At 52.9% G+C, this 12,938-nt stretch overlaps 1 protein-coding gene and 1 pseudogene across 5 annotated transcripts in view; one reads left to right on the plus strand and one right to left on the minus strand.

The window, feature by feature from the left end:
• Window positions 1-246: 246 nt before the first annotated feature.
• LOC117019674 (thyroid receptor-interacting protein 11-like) lies at window positions 247-2,100 on the minus strand (annotated as a pseudogene).
• Window positions 2,101-2,796: 696 nt separating this feature from the next.
• ARHGAP17 (Rho GTPase activating protein 17) overlaps window positions 2,797-12,938 on the plus strand; it is a 64,962-nt gene continuing 54,820 nt past the window's right edge. For all 5 annotated transcript variants that reach the window (XR_004422500.1, XM_033101246.1, XM_033101249.1 and 2 more), the window contains exon 1: window positions 2,797-2,928. Coding sequence is in view for 4 of the 5 variants with exons in the window: in XM_033101246.1 (XP_032957137.1) it covers window positions 2,876-2,928 (53 nt within the window). In the remaining variant the exon portion in view is untranslated. The remainder of the gene's footprint in view (window positions 2,929-12,938) is intronic.

The following is a 12,938-nucleotide window of genomic DNA, read 5'->3' on the forward strand; positions in this document are numbered from 1 at the left end:
CTTTTATTCCTTTCACTATTCTTTCAGTTTCAGCTTTAGATAAATCACGTGTTTCACTTTCACTTCCTATATTAAAATTCTGAACTTTTATTACCTGAAACCCATCAGAATGTTCTGCTTGAGTGTGCTGGTTTTCTTCAGGCGATTGCATTTTGATTTGTTCTCTTGTGCTTTGCAAAGTCTTAATTTCCTCATCTCTCACTGACAAGAGCTGAGTGTGTTTAATGTTCATTTGCTTGTGCTCAGGTTTCCTGTTTCTGCTCTTGTAAAGATTGAAGTGCGGCAGCTTGCTCTGGTTTTGACCTCCAGTCACCTTTTGATGATGTTTTATTTCCTCTTTAAGATTTCTTCTTATGACATTCAGTTGGGATACCTTAGATTCTAGTACTGAAATAGTGATTCGAGTCTAGCATTTTAGGGTCAAGCATAGGCCCAGTCTGACTCTGTTGCTCCCACACTCATCCTGATTCTTTTTTGCGATGACTTTTCTTCTTTCATGGATGCAAGACTTGTGTCTTTTTCCTCTGTGGTTTGCTGTAAAATTTCATTTTTCCTTAAGGCTTGAATGTATTTATCTAGTTCCTCCTGGAGCCTTGAAATTCCTTTATGCTTTTCAGTGAAAATTTCTTTCTCTTTTATTACTTGTATCAATTGCTTCTGCTCTTCTAAACTAGATGACATTTCCTTAGTTTCTTTATAGTCATCATCCGTCTGCTAAATATTCTTTTTTTTTACTTCACACTTTATATGTTTATTTGTATTTTAAAAAAGTATAATGGGTCCCTCCTCTATGCCAGACATGGTCCCTGCCCTCAGTGGTTCCCGAGCTAATGAGGACTTCAGCCACAGGTATAAAATTTCTACCAGGCTTTGCTGAAGGGACACTGGATGCTGTGGAGCCCAAAAAAGGATTCCTCCCCTTGGGAAGTTCTTCCTCTTCTTAACAAATTTTCTTTTTCAAAAACTTGAACTCGTTCTTTAAGTTTCAGATTGTCATCAATGAGACTGTTACCCTGGTTTAAGCTACTCAGTCCCATTCTTTCATTTTCAGTATCAGTGCTTTTTGCCGTCTGGACTCTGGAAGAACTCTTTCCTCTTCTGTGACATGTCACTTGTTTCCCGACATAAGGCTTCAATTCACATCCTTCAATTCTTTCTTTCTTTCCCTCTTTTATTGGGTCCTGTTCTCTCCTTAAAACATCTCTGTCACTTTCTGCAGGAGATAATCTTTTTATTTATGAACTTTAGTCTATCCTCAAGCTTTTCCATCTGCTTGGTACGCTCTTCTTTTCCAGCTTGTGGAACTTGAACAGTTTTTTGCGTATCATTCATGTTAGACCCATCAGTGACTCTGCTTTCTTGAGCCACCCTGCTGTCCCAGATTTCCTAGCTCTTCAATCCTTTCTTCATACTCACGTATTTTTTCTTGATGCCTAGGACTTCTTTCCGCCAGTGTCTGGTTGATGAACATTCTGCAATACTGCCAGCTCAAGTCGATGCTCATCAGTTTTCTTATTTCGAGTCTGTTGAAGCTCCTTGATGGTGTTTTGCAGTCGGTAGAGTTCACTGCGATCAAAGCCGTTGGCTCCGGGCCGTGGAAGTCTGAGCAACACGCTTCCAGTAACTACCTTCAGCCTCGAGCCCCACTGAAGGTCACGCAGGGGTCGACGGCGCAGCGCCAGCTCCAGGACTGACCGAGTGGCCGCCGGCAGCTTCAGCCACTGAGCCTGTCGCGCCCCCCCCCCCCCCCCCCCCCGTTTTCCTTTAAGAAGTCTGACGTCTCCATCCTCCCGTTGCAGCAGACGTGCTGCTGTATGGGAAGCCCTGAGGTTTGTCCTGCTTCTGTCCTAGATCCCTACGAGGAGTTTTCAGGCTCTCGTCCTCTGATCCTAAGGTCGCCTGCATGGCTCCAACCTCCTTCCTCTTGGAGTCAGGACTCTTCCCCCTGTTGGGATCCCTCATCAGCCCATCTCTTGTGACGTTACAGCCGGGGCCCCTGAAGGAAGCCGCACTGACGCCCACGTGCCCCAGGGAACGGCCTAGGCCCGCGTCAAGGCCACCGAAGCAGGAGGACATCGCCGCGGGACACGGGGCGGACCTGGCCCGCCCGCCCCAGAGTGTCCAGCGCCGGCGGACAGTCCCGCCCACTGTCCCGGAAGTGCTGCCCGCCCGCGGCTGCGAACCAATCACAGCGGGGTGTTGCTAGGCAACGGCGGCGCGGGGGCGGGGCGCCTGGGAGCGCGGCCGACCCCGGCCCCTGTCCCGGGACGCGGCCCGCGCGCCTCCGCGGTCCCCGGTGCTTCAGTGACTGTCCGGCGCCGCCGCCATGACGGCCGCTCCCCAGGCGCCCCCTCCCCAGGCCGTCCCCTGCGCGCGGGCCAGAGCGAGCGCCCGTCGCCTGCGACTTTCCTGTCACAGCCCAGGTTGTCCCGCGGCTGGTGATGGCCACGTCACCACCCCCTTCCCTTTTTTTTTTTTTTTTTTTTAGAAACTGAGGTAAATTCCCACGGTGACACGCAGCCGTGGGCGCGTTAGGAGCGGGGTTTGCGCCTGCGCGCCAGCGACCCCCGGCGAGGCGACGGCGACGCGCTCCTCCCGCCCAGCGCGCGCCGCCTCCGTCAGCCGGTCGGGGTCCCGGGCGCGGGTGGGGGCGGCGAGGGGGTTCGCGGCCCGGCCGGGGTCACACGCTCGGGGACGGACGCGCAGCGGCCCGGGCGGCGACGCCTCTGCCTCGGGACCCGGCCGGCGGGCGGCGCCGCTGGAAGTGACGCGCGAGGGCGGGCCCGGCCGCCAGCGCCGCCCCGGGAGGCGAGGTGGGAGCCGCAGGCCGTCCGCGCCCCGCTCCCGCCGCCCGAGCGCGGGCCCCGCCGCCGCCATGAAGAAGCAGTTCAACCGCATGAAGCAGCTGGCGAACCAGACCGTGGGCAGGCGAGTGCGCGGGGCGGCGGGGCGCGGGGCGCGGGGCGGCGGGGCGGCGCGACACCCGGTCCCGCCCGAGCGAGGCCCCGCGGCCGGCCGCCTCCAGGGCCCGGGCGGCCTCGGCGGGGACCCGGCGACCGACGCCGGCCCCACGGCGTCCTTGGGGGGCCGACGGGCCCGCGGCGCCCACGCCGGGCCGAGCCGGAGCCGGAGGCCGCGCGCGGCGGCCGTCCCCACGTCGGGGCCCGGAGGGGAGGCGGTGGGGACGCCGTGCCCCGTGCCCGACCACAAGCACGGGCGCCCTGGGGAACAAACGTCCTTCTCGCTCCGACGTGGGCGCCGCGGCTCGGCCCTTTGGGCCGCGGTCATTGCCAGACCCGCGTCGCTTCTGGGCTTTCGCCTTCAGTCGAGTCGTTGGCAGCGAGTCAGCGTCCCGGACACGAGTGCGTGTCCTCGCCCGTGTTGCGTTTTGCAGTGACGGTTGGCGGTCGGTCGTGCGTTGGCTGCAGGTGTGCGGCGTGGGGATAAAGCGTTTATGCACCTTGGGGGGCGACCCCTCCCCCCAGGACTCCAGCGCCACCTGCGCCACCCGGACTTCCTACCCTTGGTTCTGAAATGACAGCCTAGACCAGCCTCGCGCTGGGGGCACAAGCGCGGTTGGGGGGGGGCACGTCCCCAGCTGGTTGTCCTGTGCTGCATTATCCGCGAGGAGGCTTGCGCGGGCTTCCGTGGGGTCCGGGTCCTGTGGGGGTTCCCTGTGCGCTCTGGGACCAGACAGCAAAGTGTGCGTGTTTCCCAGGTCTCGCTCCCTTCACCCCAAAGTAAAGTAAGAGGGGGCAGTTGGGTTTGGCCAAAGCTCACGGGGCACTTCTTTCTTTCTGTGTGTGTGAAAATACTTTTACTTCCCCTTGGGTGTGCTAAATTTGCCCTCCACGGTTTCGTTTCCCTCAACTTTTTGCTTTCATTTCGTTGTTTCATATTTTTTGGTACCGCACCCTGCCCTCTGCGGGGGGAGTTTTCCCTCTTTCCAGACTTTGCCCCCCATTTCCACAAAGCTGGGGGCCGCCAGCTTTCCTGCTGTTTGTAGGAAACGGCGCGAAGGCTGAGAGGTGGGGAGAGAGGTGATGCGAGCGAACGTTCCCACTGGGAATCTGGGAGCACCTTGGAAGGACGCCTGGTGCGTTCCCTACCCCTGCGATGTTCTCCGTACACGCACCGTGGGACCCTCACTTAGTGGGTGCCGAGGGCCGTTCATCAGACTGCCATCCTGGCCTGTTTGTACGCTGTGCCAGGCGAGGGCTGTTGGCTCCCCAGCAAAGCCCCGAGGCTTTTAAAACAGAAAGCCATGCTCTGGTTTCTCTTCAGATCGTATAAATCTTCCTCCTTTAAAACAGAAAGCCATCCCGGGGCTCCGGCCCCGGCGTCCTCTGTGGCAGCTCCTGTCTCACACTCTGGAATTCCAGCCATACTTGGCGACTTTCAGTTTCCAGAGGAGGCCGTGCTCTCACCTGCTGGCGCCCCCGGAACGCCCCATAAACCTGTTTCACCACACCTGCCCTCCAGCCGCCTCCTGCTCATCTTTAGGTTTCCCCGGGAAGGTGTCTGCCCCGGAAAGGCCTTCCTCATGCTCCCACCCAGACGGGCTGACCCTCCTGGGTGCTCTCCTAACTCCACACCGCACCTGTTCTGCTAGAATGTAATTGCCTCTGGATTTGTCGGTGTTGCCCAGTAGACAACCCCACCTGCGGGGCCTTGCCGGTTCTTTCGCCTGATTCCAGGGTCTGCCATGCTTCCTGTCACATCACACGGTAGCTACTCCATAAATATTGTTAATCGAACTCTTACTAGATCACCCTGGTGGGGTGCGCCCAAGTATGGGAAAAGGAAAACTGGATGGAGTCAGTGGTGATTCATCCCTGCCCCATAATTCTGGCCCTGACCTTTGACGGTCGAAAATCTTTATTGCCAGATGCCGGTGGGAGCGGCAGCTATTAGAGAGCTGTAAGGGTGTGGCCATTATGTGCCCAAAGTCAAAACTGTTTTTACCTAGAACCTGTCGCTTTACTGCTGTTGATTTTCTAGATGTATTTGTAGTTTTTTCCAATTAAGTAATTAATGAAGGATGAGGAAAGGGAAATGAAGGATGGAGACAGCCTAGAAGTATTACTGCGTGGAAGCGGGTGGTGGGTGGGCATGAGAGTCAGGATTCTGGGTGAATCGGGGTCAGGATGAAGACTAGAAAGCAAAAGATTCCCCCCCATGAGTGAAGTTATATGTGTGCCTAGCATGTCCTCGGTGTGTGTTATCAATTCCTAGAGTCTGCGATGGTGTTTGGCAATGAACTGTTCTCTTCCCAGAGTGAGGACCTTGTGAGTAACTCCCCAGCCAGGTTCCCTGGGGCGGGCCTGTGGGAGCATTAGTAATTGCTGGGAGGAGTGCGTTCCCATGATGCAACTTGTTTACAGTGGGTGGTGAGTCTGTTTCTGAAGGTGGTTTGGGTGTCAGGGGCAAGGCTTCTGCGGTGGTCTCAGGACCTGACCGTCGTTGAGGAGAGAATTGGGATGGTTCCTTCATCCGCCTGCCTCTTGTCCATCTATCCATTCAACAGACAGTAGATAAGCACAGACTGTGTGCTGTGTGCAAGGTATTAAGGACCCACAGTGAACAGGACACAGCCCCTCCCTGGAGGAGCTCATCAGATCTGCGGGGGCGACAGGCCAGCAGGACAGTCGTGTGCGAGAGCTGAGTGCCCAGCGGGGTGGTCGATGCCCGGACTGGGGCTGGCTCCTCCTGCATGGCGGGAGGTGACAAAAAACGGGAGGAAATCTGAGCAGAGCCTTTCCTTTTTCCAACTGCCAGCACTTCTTTGAAATTTCTCGTGTTGATTAGGTCTCTTTTGGTTGTGAGAAAAGCCAGTTCGAACTGCCCTAAGCAAAGGTGGGATTTCATTAGCTCGTATGTAACCGAAGAGCCCACGAGGAGTATGGCTGCAGCCTGGCCTGGGTCTGGGTGCCACTCTTCAGACAGGCTCTGTGCACAAGGAGACCCCAGTCTTCCCTCGTCCTCATTCAAGTCCCAGAGGGACAGAGAGCACCGGCCTACCAGGCACTGCGGCCAGAGTCCCAGGCCTGGCTGAATGTTTCTGACTGGGTCACACGCCTTTCCCTGGAAATGGCCATGGAGTCGGCCCCACCCAGACACAGGCTGAGTGGTCCCACTGGCTCCCCGAAGGAAACTGGAGTGCTGCTGCCAGCAGAGGTCGCGTCTTCAGAGTCCCACTAAAAAGAAAGATGTTTAATTTTTTTTTTTTTAAGATTTTTTTTTTTTTAATGGGGAAGGGGAACAGGACTTTATTGGGGAATAGTGTGTACTTCCAGGACTTTTTCCAAGTCAAGTTGTCCTTTCAATCTTAGTTGCAGGGGGTGGAGCCCACCATCCCTTGCAGGAGTCGCGGAGTCGAACCGGCAACCTTGTGGTTGGGAGCCCACTGGCCCATGTGGGAATTGAACCTGCAGCCTTCGGCGTTAGGACCACGGAGCTCCAACCGCCTGAGCCACTGGGCCGCCCTGTTTGCTTTCTTGAGAACGCTTGATGGAGATAATCCAGTGGACCTGATGATTTGAGGGGCTGATGTCCTGAGTCGAGGAAGGGGTGGGCACACCAGGATGAGGGGCCTGAGGACCGCCTGTGGGGTCGTGAAGTCGAATTGCCAAAGAGAAGAGGAATCTAACTAGGAGGGTTTACGCACCGAGGCAGCCTCTGGAAGGGAGTGTCTCAGTGGGTGTTGGTCCCAGCCATGGATGAAGTGCTCCCTGCAGGTCTGGAATGCTTTGCCAGATAAGTTGCTTTAGATAAGCCGGGGTCACAAACTCATATGCCTAGAGGGGCCAGGCTAGGGAAACCAGTGAATGACGTAGGTCAGGTGAGGGCTGCGGGGTGGGGGGACCTGCGGGGACCTGAACGGTACTTGTCTCACCACAGGGGCACATGGGAATATGGGCCCAGTGTGCCCAACCTGTGAAGTTTTGAGAAAAGCCTGGAATCTGGATTTTAATGAAAACTAGATGGCATTCAATGCGAATTCAACCACCACCATGACACTTGGTGGGGCAAAGCGGAAGATTTGGCCTGTGGGCCGTGGCCGTTGCTTGTCTAGAAGGGCCTGGAGATTAATGATCCCTGTTACTGTTTTTCCTGTACCTTCCCTTGGTATTACTGCTTTCTCTGTTCTTTGAATCTGCTGAAGGACTGTCCTGTCCTGTCCAGAAATCTTTACAGGATCTGATAGCAACGATCACCGATGTTTCCACAGGGGTTTGGTTCACCGAGTACTGTTCCAAACCTCCCGGCTGGGTCCTGCCGACTGGCCTTTATCACTCCTGTTTTATAAAGAAGGAGGAACAAGTTGTGAAACTCACACAGCTCCTAAGTGGCTGAGGCAGGACTAGGTCCAGGGCTTCCGACACCAGACACTGGGCTGCCTCTGCCCAGGAAAGGATTAATGTTTGCTCAGCATCTTTGGTGCTTCTTGAGCTGCTGGCCTCAGTGTTTGGCATAAATTATCTCCTTGTATTCTCAAAGCAACTCTAAGAGGTGATTTTATTTTTTCCTTATTTATTGACGAGGAAGCCAGGACTCAAAGCGGCTGGTAAGTGGCAGCACTGTGGGTTCAGACCTACGTTCCTGATTTGAAGCAGCTGTAAGTCCGTACCCGACCTGGGCAGCTCTTCTGTGAGACATCCCTTGTTTTAGTTACAAGTGACGCTTTCAGGAAATCCTGGAGGCCGAGTTGGCTGTTGCTTCGGTCCGGTGGCTCTTACCAGGGATGGTTTTGCCCCCATGTCAGAGATGTTTTTGGTTGTCACGACTTGGTTGGTGGAGGTTCCACTGGTACCTAGTAGGTAGAGGCCAGGGCTGTTGCTAACATCCTTCGTGCAGAGGACGGTCCCCCTGCAAAGAGTGATCCGGTCCCAAATACCAAGAGCGCTGAGCTTGGAAACTGTCCAGTCCTCCCGGTTCTGGATGTGTGAGCTCTCAAAAGCAAAGGTTCACACTGCTTGCTTCGGGTGTAGATGTGTCCTGTTGGGCTTGTTCAGTATGTATGCATGTTTTACAATCATGGACCCATATTTAAAAATCCAGAGTTTTCACACAAAAACCTGGATTTCCAGCATCTTCCAAAATCCTGGAAGGCCTGACAATGTCTGGTGTCCCCAGGAGCTGGGCAGCTGGCCCATCTGGCTGGGCCACACTGTCAGCTCGCCCGGGGTCTGCTTGGCTTGTTTTGATCTGTCCACCCCTTGCCGCCCCGTCCCCGATGACAGAGATTGAATGAGCTTCTCCAGGAGTGGAGGACCCAGCACCTCCTGAGACAGCCCGTTCCGTAGCTCTCCAGCTGGGCATCCGTGGGCATCCTCGGGGCAGCATAAACCGGCCTGGTCTCTTGCATGGGACAGCCCTTCCCATTTCTGGGTATAGCGCTCCCCTCTGAATTATCTTTCCCTGCTGTGAATTCTCGAGTTGAGAATTGCTACGTTTGTAGGAAATTCTACGTTTCTTACAGGGTTGCCAGACTGCTCTCTGACAGGACAGTGCTGTCATTTAGTCTACAGTGCAGCACATATCGTCGCAGGATGTGATGGAAGGCCCGTTTCAGCACCACCTAAGTAGTGTAAGATATTGCCTTTAAGAAATTTGCTACCTATTTTTCCCCACTGTTCCTTTATTTGTATTTCCTTACATGGATTTTCTGTTTGTGTCATCTGTTTATTTCATTGCCATGGAATGAGTGCTGTTGTCAGTTTCATCATTCACTTACCAGTTCAGTTCAACAAACGTCTCCTGAGAAGCTGCCCAGAGGTAGAGGCTGGGGTTAGAGCTGTAACCAGTTCCTGGGGACTCGGGTGGGGAGGCAGACACACAGACCGTCCTTGTACCTATTTTAGCAGACCTCAGGTGTTAATGATGAAGTGTGCACGCCATGTCTCCACTCATCCGTGTATTTTAATAGAGACAAGTCAGTATTCTTGCTCTCGGTGCATCACTGAATGGGTGCGATGATGGAATATTGAGAGCCCGTCGGTGCAGATTTGGGACAAGCTTCAGAAGGTGCAGCCGATTCTGTGGAAAATCCAAACCTGTGATTTATGTAAGAAACTGCTGTTGAACAGGTAAAGCCTACTTTGTACCAAATGGTATGAGAACGGCATCCAGTTCGTCTCCGCACGCCAGGATGAAGGCGTATTTCCTGGTCTTGATATTTCATGTTAATTACAGCTAATTGGTTTTTGCATAGGCCACTTCCTTCTGATGTAATCCTAAGGTGTTTCCTCCACGCTCTCCTTTCCCACAGTGCTCTTTAGGTGTCTTCCTTATCAGGGATACCTTTTGGTCTAGTAGTGAACTTGATCTGTTCTTTAAAGTTTCATTAGCACTTCGGTAGCTTCTCGTTGTTGTTCTACACGGGTTAGCCAAATCTATGCCTCCTAAAGACTAAAGCCTAAGCCCCAGGCTGAGTGAGCAGGGGTGCAGATGAATACAAACATTAAAACGAGTAAATGTCCAGAGCTGCACAGAATTCTCAGCGACTCCCAGCTAGCTACCTGTCACCTGCCAGTCTGAACATTCATAAACCTACAGCTTGGGTTTCACGTGGTCATTGGATCCCTTCAGAGACATGGGCTAGAGTGGACACTTGAACCCACGCCCAGCTGTACCTTGGGGAAATACACCGAAGCGTTTCTCCTTGGCTACCATGGTGAGTGCTAGGACAGAGGGAGCCAGGCCTGCGCGTGGGGGCTCTGAGACGTGCTGGGGGCCCAGGGCAGGCTCTATCATGTGACACGGGCAGTCTTGATAACAGGCGGGTGGAGATACAGGCGATAGAGAGTTCTGAGAGAAGAAAAATACGTAGGGAAAAGCTAGCACCCTGAAAATTGCAGCCTTTAATTTAATACTTTTTGTCACTAAACTGGAAAAAGACCCTGTATCTGATTCTTGACAGCAGAAAAACTCTACCCGGCCCTTATTTTCAAATTCCTCAGGCAGCAAATGCTGTGTGTAGATCCACATGTTGTCAAGTTCACAGTGACTGGTATTTAAATTCCCAAGTCCCCCGGCTGCGTTTCCATCCAAGAGAAGCTTTAAAACCAGCACATTCAGTTTTGTTTGCTTGTGTAAACTGATGGCCGTCTTTCCCCCGCAGACAGCGTTGTCGTCCCCTGGAAATCCGAGGCGTCATGCCCCATAGCGTAGCTCGAGTCCCATGACACTCGCTCCTCTCCTCCTCCAGCCTTCTGGGTACTCGCCCTGCTTTGCGTTCTTGGACGTGCCAGGTGAATAATCAGTGCCCTGTCCAGCCCTGAGAAGGCAGGACTCACATACATGACCATGATCGTGAACCTCACCGTTCGGAAACGAGCAGCACTGACTGGTTTTGCTGTCAGCTGTGGAAAGCCATCATTAGAAAAGCTTCTGTTTCAGTTTCGGGGGAGTCTCGGTTTGAGGGCCACTGTGGTAGAATTCAGGGGGCCCTTCTGTGCAGAAGGTTGAGAACATTAAGCGGGTGCTTTAGGAAGACAACTCTGGGCAGGCGGAGTTACGACTGTGGAGGAAGGGAACGAGGGGGCGGAGAAAGGAGCCTGGTTAGGGAGCGGTTGCAGCAGGAGACCGGAGCCGGGGTGCCACGGGGCTAAGACGGGGCGTTGCAGCTTGAGCTGAAAAACATTTCACACCATCGTGTTTGGGCCGAGGGAAAGAGACAGGGAAGAAGTGAGGAGATTGGGGTTATGGCTCGATCTTATTTACTGAAATAGGTCACAATAATTCTTCCCTCTTCTATTGTTTGATATGCTGCTCTCCTTTTTAAAAACAGTTCTTATACCTACTTTTTTGTTGGCCTTTCTCTCCCACTGACGTATGGCTCTGCGTGTGTGTGTGCCAGGACCACACTGTTTTAAGAACTGTTAATCTGTAATGTGTTTTAAATCTGGTAGAACTGGTCTCCTTCAGCTTTTCTTCAGTTATTCTCTCCTGTTTTTGTATAAAAATGAATTTTGGTATCACTTCTTTTCTAGTTCCTAGAAAAATTCATTTGGGAATTTGATTAGCTTGGCGCTCATTCATTCACGTAATATTTATTGAGTGCGTGCCCTGGGCTTGGTCCGAGGATACAAAAATAAAACCCAGGAGTTACGGGCTCATAAATGTCTGAGCTAAACCATGGGGAGAAGTGATGTCTTTGTAGTGTGAACATGGCACATCTTATATACACAGAGCTTTTGTGTATTTTGTTGTTGTTGAGAATAGTGCCTAATTAGTTTAGTTAGTATAACCATGTTTGTATATATATTCACTTTATAACTTATTTAGCTACAAATCATTTTGTCACTTCTTTGACTCTCTATGTATATATTATCTGTGTCATGTTTCTATTTCTTCTTTCCTATATTTACGTCAGTGATTGTTTTTCATCCCTTATTTAATTGGTTAGGCTCTCCAACATAACATGTAGCAGTCTGATTGTTTGTAGCAACGTTGTATAAAGGGTATGTGATTGCACCCCTATGGGGCATTCCAGAAACACGATAAGGAATGTCTGACCCACCAAAATGCAGATGTCCCAATCGGAATGGTTCCCCGTGGAAATCTGCAAGCATTTTTTCTCACTGTTTTGAGGCACACACCCTTTAGTATGTCTGATATTTGAGTTTTTATACTGTGTCTTACTTGTAAGATGGGCAGGTGATCTTAAAGGAAGAGTGCTGAATTTGTGAGGCCCCGCCTACGTCGAGAAAGCGATTGCAGGGCCCTTGGACTGCGGAAGGCATTGGAGGAGAAAGTGGAGAAGTGGTGTGGGAGTGGCGGTCTGCTAGGAGCTTCTAGAGCCGTGGTGAGCAGGTCCAGGACGATGGGCTGCACTGCAGGGTGAGCCACACAGCGGGCCTCGGGCATAGGAACCTAGATTTAGATGGAGGTTCTAGCAGCCCCGCCCCAGGAAACAGTCCCCCTCCACACACGTTTCACGGGCTTCACAGATATCCTGTAGCCCATGCACTGAAGGAAACCCACCTGTGGTTGGTCATGCAGGAAGGGTACTAGTGAGCGGGGAGGTGCTTGGGTGCGGTGCCCGTGCTGCGAACTGACCTCTAGAGAAGGGTTACAGGTGCACAGGTGTGCACCCCGCACGTCCGCACCCCGCACGTCCACTTGTGTGCGTTGTGCTGGCAGTCTGATGAGAGCTTCCCCCAAAAGCAGGAATCTGCTTCTCTCCAGGATGCGATTTGGCGATCACATGTCAGATATGTTCCCTTGGTAATCAGCTTTTTGACAGTTAATAAATTCCGTTGTGTGTGGACATGGGCTTCAACGAGCTGACTCAGCTTCAGGGCGGTGGTGAGTGTGAGCGGTGTGCTAGACCCGCCGGCCGTGCGGTGCGCCTCTCTCTCTGACCTGGGCCTCAGCCGCCTCCCTGCCGTGTTCCCACACTAGTGGAGCGGCTCCTGGTCCCGCACGGAGCAGCCTGGCATGTTGAAGAAGCTGGCACGGGAGGTATCACAAGACAGTGAGGAAACAGGTTAGTGTCGGCCAAATAGGTAGATTGCAGCTCACCGCCAGGTGCCAAAATAAATTCCAAATGCATTACGAGTTGCATGTAAAAGAAAACAACACACAATAAACCAAAAAACCGTAAAATAAACAGAAGGAAATATGGAAAGTACTTCCTGTCCTGGCACCAAAGCTGGAGGATGAACGGTGCAGTGTAACCTATAGGTCACGTCCACATTAGAAGCCAGCTTGTCTGTCTCATAATTAAAACTATGATGAATGGTGAGCGGGGAGAAGTGGGAGCAGCCCCGGCCGAGGACTAACTCCCTGATGTACGCAGGAGGCTCGCTTGTCACTCAGTTTGATAAGCAGATGCCAGGAGCAGAACGTTCACAGAGGAAAGACAGGCGATTCATGGATCCGTGCGGCTCTTCAGAATGACAAGTAATCCAAGCAGCCCCGAGCTTTGGGCC

Source organism: Rhinolophus ferrumequinum, assembly GCF_004115265.2.
Source record: "Rhinolophus ferrumequinum isolate MPI-CBG mRhiFer1 chromosome 15 unlocalized genomic scaffold, mRhiFer1_v1.p scaffold_54_arrow_ctg1_1, whole genome shotgun sequence".
Lineage (NCBI taxonomy): Eukaryota > Metazoa > Chordata > Mammalia > Chiroptera > Rhinolophidae > Rhinolophus > Rhinolophus ferrumequinum.